This window comes from Oryctolagus cuniculus, chromosome 3, assembly GCF_964237555.1.
Source record: "Oryctolagus cuniculus chromosome 3, mOryCun1.1, whole genome shotgun sequence".
NCBI classification, from domain to species: domain Eukaryota; kingdom Metazoa; phylum Chordata; class Mammalia; order Lagomorpha; family Leporidae; genus Oryctolagus; species Oryctolagus cuniculus.
This window is the reverse complement of record NC_091434.1, coordinates 166,532,523-166,550,739: the sequence shown is the minus strand read 5'-3', so window position 1 is coordinate 166,550,739 and position 18,217 is coordinate 166,532,523. Positions and strand designations below refer to the sequence as shown.

Sequence of the window (18,217 nt, the reverse complement as noted above, 5' to 3'; positions counted from 1 at the left end):
TTCTTTTTTGTTTTGTTTTGACATGCAGAGTTAGACAGTGAGAGAGAGAGAGACAGAGAGAAAAGTCTTCCTTCCATTGGTTCACCCCCCAAAATGGCCCCTGCGGCTGGCCAGCCGGCGCACTGCACCTATCCGAAGCCAGGAGCCAGGTCTTCCTCCTGGTCTCCCATGCGGGTGCAGGGCCCAAGCACTTGGGCCATCCTCCACTGCCTTCCCGGGCCACAGCAGAGAGCTGGACTGGAAGAGGAGCAACTGGGACAGAATCTGGTGCCCCAACCAGGACTAGAACCTGGCTGCTGGCGCCGCAGGCAGAGGATTAGCCTAGTGAGCTGCGGCGCTGGCCCCTAAAATTCTTTAAAAAAAATTGTCTTTATTTTTTTTTCTAAAGAGGAGAGGGGCTGGTGCTGTGACATAGCAGGTAGAGATGCCACTTGCAGTGCCAGCATGCCATATGGGCGCCGGTTCGAGTCCCGGCTGCTCCTCTTCCCATCCAGCTCTCTGCTATGGCCTGGGAAAGCAGTAGAAGATGGCCTAAGTCCTTGGGCCCCCGGATCGACACAGTTCCGGCCGTTGAGGCCAATTGGGAAGTGAAGCAGCAGATGGAAGACCTCTCTCTCTCTGCCTCTCCTTCTCTCTCTGTGTAACTCTGACTTTGAAATAAATTAATAAATTAAATAAAAAAAAGAGTTGGAGAGACAGACAGAGATATTTTCCATTCACTACCAAGATGGCCACAACTCCCAGTGCTGGGCCAGGCTGAAGTCAGGAGCTTCATCTGGGTCTCCTATTTGGGTGGCAGGAGCCCAAATACTTGGGCCATCATCTGCTGCTTTCCCAGGCCAGATCCAGAGAGCTGGATTGGAAGAGAAGCAGCTGGGACTCAAACTGGCATCCATATAGGATGCTGGTGTCACAGGCGGCAGCTTTACCCACTATGCCACAATACCAGCCCCCTAAAATTCTTCTTTAATTGTCATCACCCAATTTCCCATGGCATTTTCTGAATCTCAACCAAGGTGCCTCTTCCCTATCTGACCTTAAATGTTGGCGTTTTTCTTCCTACTCAGGCCTCTCTCCTAGGGTGACTTCAGCCATTCTGAGGCTTCATCTGCTGCCTATATGCTGAGGGCTCCCAAATCCTTTTTTTTTTTTTTTTTTTTTTTATGCCATCTTTCTCTCCTGATCTCCAGATCCAAATAGCCAAGTTGACATTGCTGTTTGGAGCATCCACACATATCTAGTACTCAACACCTCGTCTCTTTCAACGTGCTGCCTCCTTAACTCCCCTTTTTGTGGGATGGTATCACTGCCCTTCTCTCGTTACAGTTTTGAATCACACTGATTTTACATTTTAAAACTGTCTTCACACTCCCTTTCTCTTCATCTCTACTGCCACTTCCTTGTTCTTAGCACAACAGCCTCTTAACAGATTCTCGTGCCTCCCATCTTGACAACTGTCACATTCTCCATATTGCCACCAGGGTGTTCTTTCTAGAACAGAAATGTAGTCTTATCACTCCTCCCTAAACCTCCCGTGACTTCCCAGCATCTTCTCCAGGGTTTCTCAACTTGAGCGCTACTGACGGTTAAGCCAACCAGTTCTCTGGCATGGGGGCTGTTCCTTCATTTCAGGATGTCTAGCAGCTTCCCTTGCCTCTACCCATGAGACACCAGTAGTACCTTCCACCACCGCCCAGCTGTGCCATAAAAAATGTTTCCAGACACTGACAGATGTTCCCGGGGACCAAAGGAGCAAAGCTGCACCTATTGAGATAAAATTCAGGTTTCTAAACACGTCCCTGCATTGCCAGGCCTGTAGCTCCGAACCATGGCTCCTTTCACTCGATGCACCTTCTTGGCCCCCCAGATTCAGCGCAGAAGCCATCCTTTGGGAAATGGTTTCTCACTCCTAGTCAGGAGTAGGTGGCAATCTTAGGGGCTCCTGTTGCCACCCCTACTTCCCTCTCCACATCCCTCGTGCAGTCTGGCAGTCAGAGGGAGCCAGGTGGCAAGGAGCATGCTCTTTACCGCCGAGTCCTCTGCCCTGGTTCTGCTCCCAGTAGGCGCGCAGTCAGTGTGGTCTGAATGAATGGTTCCTGTTCATTCGGTGCTGAACAAACGGATCGTCGTCCTTGGAACGGCTTCCTTGCTCAGCTCTTTCACTTTCCACCATTCCATCCTGTTGATGTCATTGAAAGAAGGCCAGTTGGTCAGTAGGTCAAGAAGCGGTTACCCCAAAAGCGAGAATTTTAGAGAAAAAGTACAGCCTTTCCATAAAATCTGTGGTACTCTGCTGGCGGCGGAGCACACATAGTTTCATGCTGTGGTTAACAGTAGAAAGTCAGGAACGCAGAAGTTGGACTAAAATGGGGACGTGGAAAAGAAACCCTACATTTTTCTCCTGCAGCATATGGATTTCTCATTAGTCCATGTAAGGGAAAACCGGGGGCGGGAAGGGCTCAGCGGCTGCAGCTGGCCACAGTCTCTCCCCTCATCATTCTGCCGCCACCACACCTGGTCCCCAGGGACACCCTCACTTCTCAGCTATTTTGGCTTAGGTATGGACAAATCCCCTTGGTTCAGCAGAGACTGGCCTGGAATTTTTCAAAAAGAAAGCTTTGCTAGGAAACTAGTAGGAAAAGCAAAACAAAAGGAAAAACAGGAAGTAGAGCATAGAAATGATAAAATACAGTGCAAAAAAATTCTCTCAACCTGGGATAATGAAAGTCTAGTATTAGCTTTCCTTGACTCAGTTTACCAAGGACATCTTTTCCCCGTTTCATTTCATTGTGATATTGTCTCCCTCTAGGAACTTATCTTAAGGTCTCTGTTTTCAGTCTTTCTGTATTTTCCTGTTCCATCTTCATCTAGAGAAGAAATAGGAATTGGTGTTATTGTCATTCTGTGTTGTGGATCATTTGGAGAAACGAGCTTTTCAACCTTTCTCTCAGGAGAAAAAGCTCTGTGGTGCTAGCTACCACCTGAGGACCAATGCCACGCATTCCTGGTGCAGACTTTACTGGACTGGCATGAAGTGAGAAACAATGAAATGCAGTTTTTAAATAACATTAAAAGACTAACATTTTTTGCTCTGAACTTTTTTTTTCTTTCTTACCTTTTAGCTATTGAGACAGCAGATAGTAGTCACCAAATTTTGCTTTGTTTTGGCTGTCTATGTCCTTACTTGGCAAAATTAAAAACTGCTACCTCTCTGTAGGTGCTACCAGTTCTAAAAAAATTCTCCATGAACTCTTTTTTTTTTTTTTTTTTGACAGGCAGAGTTAGACAGTGAGAGAGAGAGACAGAGAGAAAGGTCTTCCTTCCATTGGTTCACTCCCCAAATGGCCGCTACAGCCAGAGCTATGCCGATCCGAAGCCAGGAGCCAGGTGCTTCCTCCTGGTCTCCCATGGGGTGCAGGGCCCAAGCACTTGGGCCATCCTCCACTGCCTTCCCGGGCCACAGCAGAGAGCTGAACTGGAAGAGGGGCAACCAGGACAGAATCCAGCACCCCAACCGGGACTAGAACTTAGAGTGCCAGCGCCGCAGGTGGAGGATTAGCCTAGTGAGCTGCGGCGCTGGCCCTCCATGAACTCTTGAATCCGAATTTCTGACCAACAGATATTTTGTAAGATATTAAAATATACTATATTGTTTTGATACTTTATGAACCATTTGAAAAGGTATTTTTGTATGTAAACAAATAGGACATAGTTAGCCAGGTTTTCAAAGGCGGGTGATGTGATTTTGTGAGTTGGTGTCCTCTTTGAAGGAGAGCATAATACAGTGCTCCTTCTAGAGTTTCACTTAGTGATCGAATATCAGTGAATGTACCCACCATGAATGAAGCCGTGGGCAGATGCACTATGAATATGTCATTGTCCCTACCCTCAAGAAAACCCTAGGCCAGAGAAGAAGATGGAGGTGCAAACACTGGTACGAGGTGTTGGCCCTCTGAAAGCCAAGGAGAAAGTGCCTAGTTCTGCCCTGGACAGCTCTTCAGAGAAAACAACTTGCCTAAAGCCAGGTTGAGGAAAAGACATTCAAGTCAGACAAGTGCCAAGGCTGGAGACCCGAGTGGTGGCACAGTACGGAGACTCCCAGCAGCCTGAGCATGGGAGTCTGGGAGAGGGGCAGAATTTGAAGCCAGAACCTTATTACCCATTTTAATTTCCAATTCCACAGCTACCTATTGCCGAACATAGGGTTTTCATGCTCATAAACCAGGAAAAAGCCTACAGAAGAAAGTTCAGTTTTCCAACATCTTGATTCTTTAGCCTGCCCTCACTTAATGGCTTTCTCACTGGCCGCTGGAATTTAACGTGGGTCGATGTCTGGTGCTTGGATTCAGAGTTCACTACCAGAGTCCAGCACGGGCGAGATCTGACGTAGACGGTTTCGCTAACCACAAACGTCCCCTGAGCTTGAGTGAGCCTCCACTGCCACAAGAGTGGAAGCCGAGGCAGCGATGTCTGCGGAGCTGACTCCCGAGAGGTGGCAGGACAGCCTGCCAGGCCGGGCCCTGTCTGACAACACCCGGGGCCCCGTGCTCAGGTCTGGATGCCCCTTGCAAACTTCAGGGGAGACGTGAATCAAGTCCTGGAAGTTTCTGGAGGAGCTGGCCCAGAGCCCCTCACATACAGAGCAACAAAGAGAGGGTTGATATTGCTGCCTTCTGTGATTTTAACAGATTCTTGAAGCAGAGATGGATGACTTAATCTGGGTTGCAGTGATAGACTGAATGGAAAATTGGAGGGAGCCTGATTTTTGCTTAATGGAAGGAATAACTTTTAGATTTATTTCCCTAATCACATAGTGCTCTGAGATGATTTAGACAGAAGATAGAAGTGTTTTGACTGAAACGAGATTAGCTCCCTGCACCCGAGGAGACTGCAGTGACAAGCCCTGTGTTGAAGGCGTAGTTGAACCTGCAGCGCTCCTGCTGCCTTTACATTCTACAAAATTTTAGCATTTCTTCCATTTGTATTTATCTGAGTGAGAGACTGAAAAATGTTCCTATCTGTTGGTTCATTCCTGCTGGGAACTCCATCTGAGTCTCCCACACGGTTGGCAGGGCTCCAGTCTCCTGAGATGTTGCTACTTCCCTTCCCCCCGCCAAGGTCCACATTGGCAGGAACCTGGAGTCAGGAGCTGGAGCTGAAGTTGAACCCTGGCATTCCTATATAGGATGCAGGTGTCTTAACGTCCAGGCCAAACACCGTTCCCTGTTGCCTTTATTAATTATCTGATTCTTCCCTGACTTTGCCACCTTTATCCTTACATTAACCTCACTGATTGTCAATTTTCTTACTTTTTAGTATTTGACCAAGAGGATACCACAGAACCCAAGGTACCAGCATGTCAAGTCAAGACTGGACACCGGTGAGTAAAGATTTAAAAAAGTAGAACTTTACAGAAAAGTTCAATAGCTAATTATTAACAGGATGCAGCTCGTCATACCTGGTATAAATCACAGCTAGAAGTTTCTCACTATCTCGGTTTGTGTCTCTCTGGGCTCAGGATTTATCGTTGAAAGCTGTTTTTCAAATTATCAGTAAAAGATTACATTCACACAATGTAGCTTATTATTCCTTACCACGTGAGAAATACAAGTATAGGGTCTAGCATTATGGCATAGCAGGTAAAGCCACCACCTGTGACCCTGGCAACCCATATGGGTGCCTATTCAAGTCCCAGCTGCACCACTTCCAATCCAGCTCTCTGCTAATGGCCTCGAAAAAGCAGCAGAAGATGGCCAAAGTGCTTGGGCCCCTGCCACCACATGGAGACCCCAAAGTAGCTCTTGGCCTTAGCCTGGCTCAGCCCCAGCCATTGCAGCCATCTGGGGGATAAACCAGCAGACAGAAGACCTAGCTCTCTCTCATATTGCCTCTCCTCCCTCTCTTTCTCTCTCAGCCCTCTCTCTGTAGCTCTGACTTCCAAATAAAAATACTTAAAAAAAAAAAAAAAAAAAGCAATACAAGTATAAATTGAGAAAATGAAATTCTAGAAATTGAACCATTGTTCCATAAGTCCCACGGCTGAAGCTAAGCAAATATCAGGAGGTCAGCCTCTATTTTGGACCACCTCGTGTATATTCCTTTAAATTGGCAGTAATAGATCAGCCCTGTGCCTCTGTGTTCAGTTCTGTGTTTGCAGAGTGCTGACTACCTGCGAGTTATGGGCTACATGGGATTTAAAGACGAGTGTGAGTTGTGGCTTCTGCAGAGAGCTTAGAGTCAAGTGGACGTAGACAGACTTGAATGAGAAACTAAAATACCGGACAAAATTTAATTAGTACTGCAGTGCAGGTAAAATGCAATTTGAGAGAGCATTGCTGCTCTCTATGTATCTCACGTTTTCCAGCATCGTGATAAGGACTGCTGCCCAGATCCTAGTGGATTTGCAGTCTTGTGAGGTTTTGGTTGTTTATTTGTTTATTTTTTTTCCCAATCTTTTAAAGCCTGCTGAGAAAATCCACCTGATTAAGACGGCTTTGCTAGTGGATTGGGTACCGTCAGTCTTTAGCAACGCTGAATCTTCCACCAGCAGTCTCAAGACAATGAGAAAAGCTCAGGGTGGATGTTGACTTTGTTTCAATCACCTGGTTTATTTCGTCTTTGACTTTCTCCATTCTCCTTCAGAATCATTATCTTCCATTATACATGTTTCTTCCATTATACATGTTTCCTCGTATAAAATAAGCTTAATGGAATGTTTTAAATGCACTACGTTTTCAAATTCTGTTTCTTAGTACCTTTCTTTCAACCATTTCCATGCCACACAGATATTTTTCCTTGCAAATATCCTGTTTGATGGGCAGGTGAAGAATATTATCTCTTATTTAGAGAAAGAGGAAATTGTAGCACAGAGATTTTGTGATTTATTCAAAGTTTCATAAAGAAAATAAAAGTAGGATCGTATGCAGAATGAGGAAGTCGATACTGGAGATTTCCACCACATGTAGCGAACTGTCTCGTGGTCTGTGCTATCTGCATTTCCCTCGCCATACCCATTAATTACAACTCGACCAACCCTTCTGAAAATACCTTTGAGGTACACACCCAGGTGGAAAGTGCCATGGATTTTCCGAGTCCAGATTTGATTTTAAAGACCACCATAAATGAATAAATTTCTTTTATAATCTATTCTTTGTAAAATTAAAATTTTTGAGATGAGGTTTATTTCAAGTATATGTAGATTTGTCAACACCTTTGTAGCTTTTTTTCCTAAAAATTGAATTATAATTTGTGATTGTGAACTCCCTTTTCCAATCCTGCAATTCTTAACCAAACTGACTCAACAGTGGTGTCTGAAATTGATTTCAATTTTTTTATATTGAAATGCTTAAATATGCTTTTTATAATGCATGTTAAATATTGATATCTTTTTTTTTTTTAAGATTTATTTATTTATTTGAGAGGCAGAGTTAGGTCTTCCATTTGCTGGTTCACTCCCCAAATGGCTGCAATAGCCAGAGCTGGGCGGATCTGAAGCCGGGATCCAGGAGCTTCTTTCTGGGTCACCCACATGAGTGCAGGGCCATCTTCTACTGCTTTCTCAGGCCATTAGGGAGCTGGATCAGAAGTGGGGCAGCTGGGACTTGAACTGGTGCCCATATGGGATGCTAGTGCCACAGCACCAGTCCCCTATATCCTTTTATATTCTGAGAATTTTAAAATAGTTTTTGTTGTTACTGGTGTTACACTTTTTATTTTGGCATAATTTAGATTCATTTGTGTTTTGTAAGAGACTACAGAGAGTGTCCATGTACCCTTTTACCCCATGTCCCACAGTGATAACATCTTACAAACTGTACTGCACTCACACAGCCCTGCTGTTGACAGTGGCATGTACAGTCAAAACACAAAGTTTCTAGTAGCACAAGAAGTTGTCCTGTTGCCCCTTCATAGCCACAGCCACTGTCCACTCCCACCTCCTCCCTAACCTCTCCAAAACCACTAATCTGCTCTCCATTTTCATAATTTGTCATTTCACAAATGCTATATAAATGGAAGAAAATGTATGCAACCTTTTGGGTTGACTTTTTTCACTCAGCCTAATTTTTTGGTTGTTAGAAATAAAAGTGCTGTGAACTTTTGTGTCAGCTTAAACCTTCATTTCCCTGGAATGAATGTTGGGAATGCAATTGCTGGACTGTATGGTAATTGCTGTGTGTGTGTGTGTGTGTGTTATTCAAAAAACAGTTTTCCCAGAGTGGCTGTACCACTTTACATTCCCACCAGCAATGGATGACAGACCCATTTTCCCCCTGTCCTCACCAGCATTTATTGTTACCTGTTGTCATTTCAGCCGTCTAATAGGTGTGTGGTATCACCAGGTTGCAGTTTGAATTTCCCTGCTAGTTAATGTGCATCTGTTCATGTGCTTATTTGTTTTCTGTATGTCTTCTGCCATGAGATGTCCTCCCATGTCTTTTGCCTGCGTTCTAATTGGACTGTTGCTTTTTCACTGTTGGGTTTTTTAAGATTTCCTTATATATTCTAGCTTCTTGTCCTTTGTCACATATGTAGTTGGCAGATATTTTCTCCCAGTCTGTCACTTGTCTTTTTATTTTGATGAAGCCCATTTTATCAATTTTTCCTTTTATAGATCATGATTTTTCTGTCAAGTTGCCAAACTCTGCCTCACCTAGAGCCCAACTATTTTTTTTTCTATCATGTTTTTTCTAAACATTTTACAGTTTTAGGTTACATTTAAGGCAAGGATACGTTCTGACATAATTTTTACGTCGGGAATGTGTGATTTAGGTCATAACTTTCTGCTATGGCTACCTGTGCATCTAGCACCATTTCTTAAGTGGGGTTACTTACCTCCCTTGAATGAGTATTTTGTCAAAGTCAGTTGGGCGTATTTATGTGGCCCAAGCTTTGGATTTTCATTCTCTTCCTTTAATCTATGTGTCTGTTCTTCTGCCATTGCTGCCCAGTCCTGATTACCATAGCCATATGGTAAATTGGATACTTAAAACTAGTTAGGCTAATTGTTCGTACTTTTTTCTTTACAGACTTAATTTAGTATTCTAATTCCTTTGCTCTTTCACATGAATTTTAGAATAGCTTTAATTACATTTACAAAACCATTACTGAACTTTCTGTAGGAGTTGGACTAAGCCTGTTTATCGACTTGGGGAAAGTTGACATTTTTACCACGTTTGAGTAACCAGTAATCTGCTTTCTGTTTCTGTGGCATTGCCTATTCTGAACAGTTCATGTAATGGAATCATACAATATGTAGCCTTTTGTGACTGGCTTTTTCAACTTAGTGTAATGTCTTAAGGTTGGCCTATATCGTACCATGTGTCAGTACTTCATTCCTTTTTATTACCAAATAATATTCTGTTGTATAGCCAGTCCACATTTTGTTTATCTTCTCATCAATTGATACACACATTTGGATTGTGTATACTTCCTGGCCATAGTGCTACTGTGAACATCAGTGTGCACAAGTTTTTATGTGACCGTGTGCTTTTAGTTCTCTTGGGTATATACCCAGGAATTAAATTGCTGGTCATAATGTAACTGTGTGTAATTTTTTTTGAAGAACTGCCAAACTGTTTGCCAAAGCAGCCACTCCACTTTGCATTCCCACCAGCAGTGTGGGAGGGTTCTATTTTCTCCACATCCTTGACAATGCTTGTTATTGTCCATCATTTTGATTATAGCCATTACTGTGGGCGTGAAGTGGTATCTCATTGTGGTTTTAATTTGCATGTTTCTGGTGACTAATGATGTTGAGCACCCTGTTATGTGTTTATTGGCAGTTGTATATCTCCTGTGGAGAAATGTCTATTCAAATCGTTTGCCCATTTTCAAACTGCAATATTTGACTTCTTGTTGTGGACTTATAAGAATTCTTTTATATATTCTAAGTACTAGACTCTTACCAGAAATATGATTTGCAAAATTTTTTCCCATTTTGTGGGTTGTCCAGGGTTTTGATTGTACTTACCTGGAGGAGCAGAGGAAGAGTACGTCCACCCTGTCTTCCTGGGAGAAGTCTCCACACCAGTTTTGTAATAGCTTTTGATAGAACCAAAGTATGCCTCCTTGTTAAAGCTCAAAGTATGTTTAAGTCAGTGTGGGCAAGAAATATTACAGTGCTCAAATTTTTTGTGGTTTCAAATTTGAAATTAAGGTCCACTTAGGGAAGATACCTTAACATTTCTGTTTCTGTGTATTTTGTATGTGCGTATGACTTACCTTTCTATATATGTAGAGACGTTTTCCACCTAATATGCAGGATTATGGGTTATATGTGGAGACACAGATCCCTGCAACCCTGTGGTAGCCAGCAGAGCCTGAGGGCTGTCCAAACCCAGCACTTAGTGCAAATATTATCATTTCTCTGTGTGCCACATTTCCATGTATGCCATGAGGTGAAAAGGGTGCGCATCCTGCTTAAGAAAAAACAAGAGGCACCTTATAGACCAAGCAAGAGGAGGGAGTTTCCATCTGTGGTGTGTTTTTAAGGTCTTCAATCAAAGCAGTGGAAACAGGCACAGGATTGAGCGGGCAATTCTCATTTCTAGGCTAAATAGATGGGTCTTTAATCTTTTCTTACAAACAGCAAGCAATTCAGAGTTAGCCACCAGAAATCTCCCATCTTCCCCCAAATCATCTTCTACTGAATTTTTTCAGAGACCGAGAGCTTCCTCCTGGGTAAAGATTATTTTTTGTTTCTATACGCAGCTTCTCACTGAAGCCTGAGCACTGATGTATAGCCGTGGCTAGAAATCTCAGAATTATTTGAACTTCCAATATTTCTTTTGTTTCATAGGTGCCTGAGTGTGTGTCTTACCGGCTCTCCGGCATTGCCAGACTGTGCCATGAGTGGATTATGCTCCTGGTGAAATCCCTGGCGGGTCCTTGTGTCTTCTCGAGCGCCCCCTGAGTTTCTGTCGTGCAGCCGTGCAGGCCCATCGGGGGACACTTCCCGGGCCCTAGGCTGCCCCTGCTCACCCTCACACTCAGACTGCATTGTTGCCTCGCTTCAATCCAGAGTCAACCTCATGTCAGAGTGTTTCAGGCTTCCAAAACTCCTGTGGACTTTTCCCACTCAGCCTTATTTTCAGTTTTGTAAAATTGGCCTTCCTTCTGTTATCACTACACAGACTAGTCATTTCCTTTTTTCCTCATTAGTCTTTCTGTTTCGTGAATATTCACTAAAAGCCTTGATCTTAAGCACTCGAACTCATTTCAGACTAGGAACTCTTCATTTTCATTTGGTCTTTAATCCTGTTTCTTACGTCAAAGGAAGAAATGTACATGAAAAGCTCTCTCAAGCCAGAAGGCACTATGTACACGTTTAACTTGCTGAGGTTAACAAAGGACCACTGTGCCTCTTTTCACGCTTTCTGCTCCTTCCAGCCAAAAGAACTTCTCTGTGGAGGAGGAAAATATTAAAGAAAAATAAAGCCATGGAGTTGTCGCTTAGCAACTGAGTTCGTGCCTTATAAATCTTACCCACTTTAGATTACCGCTGCTCAAAATCACTTGCTTTCCTCACTGGCTCAGTACAGATAATGTTATTGAAGTATAGGAAAACAATGGAAAAACCTAATGAATGACTCACTCAGTTAATCAGTTGTACTATGTCTTTGCACAGCACTATTGCTACAGTTGAGTTGTTTATTTCTCTTGATTTTAATTGCAACTTTTGTTGTACATCTTTCATTGCAATGATGGTTCTAAACAAATAAAAGCTAAACACCACCTTATACATTTCTACATTACCTGAGTTCTGAAAAAATATAGATCACGTAGATAGCATATAAAATCTACTGTATATAAACCGAGTTGTGCATAGTTTAAAGAAAACCAAGTGTGCCAAAGAACTCAGACCAAATTGATATATGATTATTTACATTATAAAATAACTCATAAAGATTTTTCAGATAGATCTTCATAGTGTATTTGATTTAAATATTTTTTGAGTGTCTCCTATGTTAGACAATGAAAGGAATAAAGTGTGTGTGTGTGTATCTTGAGCTTTCCATCCAATAAAATGGAGAAGACAGACTGTATCTGTATTTAGTGATAAATGCCCTGAGTGTCTGCTCAGTGCTATAGAAGTTCAGAGGTGGAAAAGGTCACTTCCTGCTGGGTGAGCTGACAAGGTGATAGAGAACCCACAGCTAACAGAGGGTTTGTCAGATGTAGTAATTAAGGCAATATTGAAGAGGTAGGTAAGTTGTTGGTGCTTTTAGTGATACAGCAAGGAGCTTGGATTTTAGTCCATAAACAATGGTTGGTTGGTTTTTCTTTAATTTATATATTTGAGAGGCAGGGAGACAGAGAGGATACCCATCTGCTAGTTCACTCTCCAAATGGTTGCAAGACTGGGTCAGGCTAAAGCCAGGAGCCAGGAACTCAATCCAGGTTTCCTATGTGGGGCCAGAGAACCCGCTGCCTGAGCTAGCAGCTGCTGCCTCCCGGAATATGCTTTAGCAGGTAGCTGGAATCAGGAGCCAGAGGCAACCATTGAACCCAAGCCTTCCAGTGTGGGACACAGGTGTCCCAACCAAGCACTAGGCCAAACTCTCATTCCTGTTTTTCATTTCATGAAAGCCTTATCTAGAAAAAAATATCTGGCAGTAATGTATAATTTCAATTTTTTTTTATTTTTTTTTTTTTTTAGTTGATAGGCAGAAAGGGAAAAGGAGATGGAGACAGCAAGTCCCCATGTCCTGGTTCACTCCCCAAATGCCTGCAATGACTGGGCTTGGCCATGTTGAAGCTAGGAGCCAAGAACTCAAACCGAATCCCCCATGTAGGTGGTAGGACTCTAATCATTTGAGACGTCACCTGCTGCCTCCCAGAGTCTGCGTTAGCAGAAAACTGGAGTCAGGAGCTGGAGCCAGGAATTAAACCAGTATGAGATGTGGGCATCTTGCAATTTCACCACTAGACCACATACCTTCCCCTCATTTTTTGTTTTCAAAATTAGTTCTCTGATGGCCTTTTAGACTCCTTTCTTTTGTGTAAAACAAAGACATGTTTATAAATAATTGATTTCATTTCTGGTTATTCTAAAAGGTAGTAAAACTATTTTCAGATGCAATTAGATACAGTAAAGCAAGCCACTTAGGTAAGATCTGCACCGTGTGTAAAATGCCACTTTTCATACTAACATAATTTTTTAGGCATTTCTTTGTTGATTTGAGTGTCAGCCGTTGTGTATCTCATTTCTCCTCTTGAAGCAATACAGAAATCTTTCATTCTGCCCCCCCCCCCCAATCCCCATTCTTGGTTGAAGCAAATGTCTATAAAGAAAAGAGCTGCTTATTAATAGCCTCTTGGATTTGTTCTTTATTTGCCAAATATTGGTACAACTGTGAAAGGTTTTGTTTCTCAGCCTCCTTCTTTAGTAGGACAAACAAGCCAGCAGTAGGCATGACAGGATTGTTGGGAGGGGCTGCCCGTGCCCTGTGAAGTGCTGGGTAAACCTTCTGGAAAATGTTGATCATTAATAAAAAAAATCAATTTGAGACACTTTGTTAGCAGAAGCTGCTAGCATTTGGAAATGTACTGTTTTAATAATAAAGGCTATATAAAGTTGGCTGCTGTTTGCCGTATGTAGTGTTTTATACTTCCCAGGGAATTTGCAGCATAAGGTGGTCTCCACCTGTCACTATCAAAGAAGTAACACTTCCTACAGCTATATCTCATGATGAATCATGTTTTTAAAACAACACAACTTGAAAAGCCAGGTATTTTGTGAGCCCTAATAGAAGCCAGGAGGTAGGGAACGCAAACTCTGGCTTAGTCATCAACTTGCTGTGTCACCAGAGGAATCAATAATCCTTTTTGCTTCTCCATTTTCTGACTAGACTGCTTGAAGATTCCCTAGCCAGAAGAAACGAACCTCTGTGTCAACAGCGCACAGCTGTCAGGGACTCGGGGCTACAGTGTACCATGTGTTGGGAGTGGGATTGTGGGAGCTGAAGGATGTATGATGTGCTGTCTTCCCCTGGGTCCTCAGTTCTGGGTGGCAGTGGGAAGAGGGCTGTGTCTTCAGCAGGGATTCGTGGCTTCTGCTCTGGAGGTTGGGTGGACCTTGTTCTTCCAGTCTGAAGAACCCACAGAAGATCTAATCCTGTTCTTTGGTGATATCCGGGCCTTTTCTGAGACTGACCGGGCATCTCTTGAGAAGGCTCCAGTCTTAGCAGCCCTGCTGCCCTAATCTCTGAGCTTCTAGGAGGACGCGGTCTGGATCTAGGACTGTGCTGAATCCTCTCTGACCCTGATACTGAGAATGTACGTCTTAAGGTGTAAAAATAAGTAAATAAAAACATGTCGCTTGGATGAATTCATGGCAAACATTTCACAATAAAGGAGTGTTTTGGGGTTTGGAGCAAGGACTTGCTTTCTCTGTTTCTAAGTGTAAAGAGGAGTTCAACAGTCCCAGGAGACATCAGTACCTGCCATTGACTGGAAGCATTTCCTTTATCTGAAGTTGGGGCTAAATCTAACTCAATCCTAAAGACTTAAGAAGTGAGAAGCTCCATTTTAGAAATGAGAAATTATTTTGAATGATTTCCTTTTGCCATACCTTTTAGGGGCCAGAGAGAGCTCGCTATGTTGAACTGAATAAAACTGAAGTATGCCCAGTAAAAAAAAAAAATAATAATAATAATAGCTCTGGCTTGAGGGCTAGAATTTAATCCATTTGGAAACCAGAATGATTCTGGCCCGGTTTTAAAGTAAGGAAACTCTCCATACCACCTCAGCCAGTACTTAGTATTGTAGAACCAAGCTGTAAAACCTGCGGGCTGGGGTCTGGGGGCTGTCCGCAGGGGTGGGAATCTGCTGTCATTTCTCAGCAAATCAAAGGCACAGTGAATGCTAGTGTACAGACTGTGTGGTCTGGTTCAGGCTCCAACATCAGCACGAAGAGTGGAAGACCAAGTTCAGGAAAGAGGAGGAAACCACAAAGACGAAGGGGAGAGGAGAGGGTTGCTTAAAGTGGCCACAGAGGCGCATTTTAGACATTCAAGGAACATTTCTTCTTTCTTTTCCCTCCTCTGTTTATTTTCCCCACAAAAAAAAGATTACAGGGGAATAAAAGGAGCAGGAAAGTGTTGACTCAAAAAACAAATTGGTATAAAATGATCATTTTATTGCCTGGGACTTCTAAATGATTTTTGGGCATTTTACCCCAGCTTAGACACATTTAACCGAAAGCTTTCTCTCTGTTCCTCATGTTTTAATGATGCTGTGTAATCCAAAAGACCATTTACTACGTGTGGCCCATTTACCTACTGTCCAGAATCCTATAAAAAGGGGGCAGGAAATATTAGGGAATACTTGTTCTCTGCAGATCTAAAAATCCTTATTTTCTTTTCAGGTAACAGTATGACTAAGTACATTGAGAAGCTAGAGGAGATCAAAAAAAGTGAGTAACAATATAGATGGTACGGAAAAATGGAACTCTGTAGTTGTTATCCAAGTGAGTCCTTCACTAACCGCCATACTCTACAGCCGACACACACGGAGAGCTGTGGAGGGAGTCAGGTGAGCCTGGTAGGTGCAGGACATGGGAGACACTGGCACCATCCCAATCAGCTCCGAAGACTGTGGCCTGTGGGTGTGAGTTCTGCCCAACTGGCATCCCATAGGCAAGCCTGCTGTTGGAAAGTGGAGTGAGGTGTGGTGGTGGAGTGCGCTCTGGTTGAGCAGTAGGAGCTAAGACTTCTAGTTTCATTGTACTGCTGTCATCATGGCCTTTTTCACGGCCTTTTAATATCTCCTACCTTCCTATTTTTGTCTATATCTGAGAAAGGGATAATAGTATTTTCCTTCATAACATTCTTGAAAGTACAAATTAGAAAGTTACGTAAGAAAGACTTAGAGGTGTGAGAAAGAAAGCAAGCTTACCCCTACACTATTATGCATTATCAATTCATTGTAGTCTGTTTTCTTTTAATTAAAAATCATATTTCCTGTACATGCTTTTTAAAAAACTAATCTGCAAAAATAAAATGCTACTAGTCATTGTGCGTGCATTGCCCTTGTACAAAATCATCATTTTTCAATCTGTGTCCAAAACTGTGGCCAGAATTGAAAAAGAAATAGAAACAGCTATTTCCTAAGATGGATCTGTTCACATCGTAAGTAGGAGAGCCTGTGTTAGGGGCAGGGTTGGCTAATGGTAGTGCAGAGGCGCTCTGACTGATCACAGCTCAGAACTTGGCTCTGGTAGTATGCATCTTCTTGGAAGAGAAAATCACAAATCCAGAATATGCCAAAACTACTTTTTAACACAGCAGAGCTTTTAAGTGAAAATGATAGTGTCCCTTTTGAATTGCCGCAGTATTGGGAAGCTCCAGACAGTAAATGTAGATTTCGAGGCAGCTTTTTACTGACTCTGCTTGTTTTTTTTTTTTTTTTTTTGTCATGTTCAACCATAACGGCTAGTGCCATAGACATTTATTTAAAAATGTATAATGTTGCAATAAGCTTCCCTTTTCCTTTTAGGCATTGTATACTACTATATAAGTATATATACAAGATATATAAGATATACAAAATATATACAAGATGTATAATAAGTTTTCAAACTGCAGGGACAAAAAATTCTCTTTACTCACCTGTGCTTCTCTGTCGTCAGCCTTAATTCATCCAAGGCAGGCAGAAGCTGCTGGCCTGCTGCTGTGTGGGACTGGAGTCTCGTTCGCCTCTCATCCGTTTGTGGCTGAGTGTGAGCTCACATGCCCTCACCAGAAATTCGTCCCATAAAAGTGTCCCCTTCTGCCCCAGATTGGCAAAACTTTGTTTTGGACATTCCCTAAAAGTACAATGTAAGGTTTATTAGAGGTATAAAATATTGTTTTAACATTTTAAAAAAATCAATGAATGTATTTTACCACATTAATGTGAATATGAGGAAAAACCATCAGATACAAAAAACAACAAATGACAAAATTCAACACCCATTCATGGTTTTACAAAATCACTTTAGGAAACTAGGAGTGAAAGAAAACTTAATAAAAAATATCTCCCACAAAATGCGATGATGAGTATCATAACCAACAGTAAAATGTTGAACACTTTCTCTGGAGCTCAGGACCAAGAAGAGGCTGGCTGCCATCGCTGTGTCTCTGTAAAACTGTATCACACAGCCTTGTCAGTTCATGGAGGTGGGGGGGAGGGGAGTCACTGAGATTGTTTGCAGAAAAGATAATTTTTTAAAAATCCCAAAATAATTCCCAGAAAAACTATTGAAATATTTGACTTGAGCCCGGTGATTAGATGTAATGACAGTATATAGAAATCAAGATTATAGTCCAGCAATACAGAGAAATTTTAAATTTAAAAAATGTCATTTACAATAAAAAATTATAAACAATAACTAGGACTAAACATATCGATATAAATAAGGAGCTCAAAACAGAGTTAAGAAATTCTTTTTAAAAGAGCGATTAAAAGGCCAGGCTTGTGACTTGTGAAATTCGATTAATTTAAAGATACCAGTTTCTTCAAATTGGTTCATAAACTCAAGTCAGGAATTTTTCAAACTACCCAAGTCTTCAGTGGAGGTGATCTCCCAGAAGCAGTAGCCCTGGAGCACAGTCCGCGGGAGCGCTCTCTCACCTCCTCTGAGGAGGCTGTGCGCTTCCTCGTGGTCAGGCCGGAGGTGCCTGTCACCTTGTTTCACACGCTCGGAGCCGACTCCCTCACAGAGTTACTTTAGATTCTGCTTTGGCATTGCATTTTGGAAGGTATTTCCTTCTCTTTTCCCATGTTCTGTTGTTAAGTGTTCTTTTGGGTTGAAAGGGAGGAGACACTGCCTTGTCTCAGGACACCCTAGACCGATCGCTTTGCTCGAGTTACCTTAGATGCCATGTCTTTCTGTGAAATCACAAACCTTGCTCTGTTACTTCCTTTGATTTGTCTTCCTCTGTGTGTCCGACTTCCCTTGGCTAATAACGCATTTTAACAGAACCCTGAAAACGCACAAACCCTTTGTAATCTGAATATTCTCTCAGTCCTGCCTGGGGAAAGCAGACACTCTGTGTCTATTGACGGTTTACAAAGCCTGTTCTTGATTCCTGGTGGTCAGATGACACTAGCTGGGCCCGGCGTGAACCATCCTAGATAGTCAGGTCTCTGTCCTTCCAGTAACTCGAGAGAGACAGCCTCAGACCCCAGACTCACTGCAGAGGCAAACCTTGATAAACGTATCTGAAACCAGGAT

The 18,217-nt window shown here is 42.6% G+C and overlaps 1 protein-coding gene across 2 annotated transcripts in view; it reads left to right on the top strand.

The window, feature by feature from the left end:
- Positions 1-18,217, top strand: part of CEP41 (centrosomal protein 41) — a 46,721-nt gene that overhangs the window by 11,323 nt on the left and 17,181 nt on the right. For both annotated transcript variants that reach the window (XM_008258191.4, XM_070071309.1), the window contains exons 2-3: positions 5,317-5,380; positions 15,368-15,415. In XM_008258191.4, coding sequence (XP_008256413.3) covers positions 5,317-5,380; positions 15,368-15,415 — 112 coding nt within the window. The remainder of the gene's footprint in view (positions 1-5,316; positions 5,381-15,367; positions 15,416-18,217) is intronic.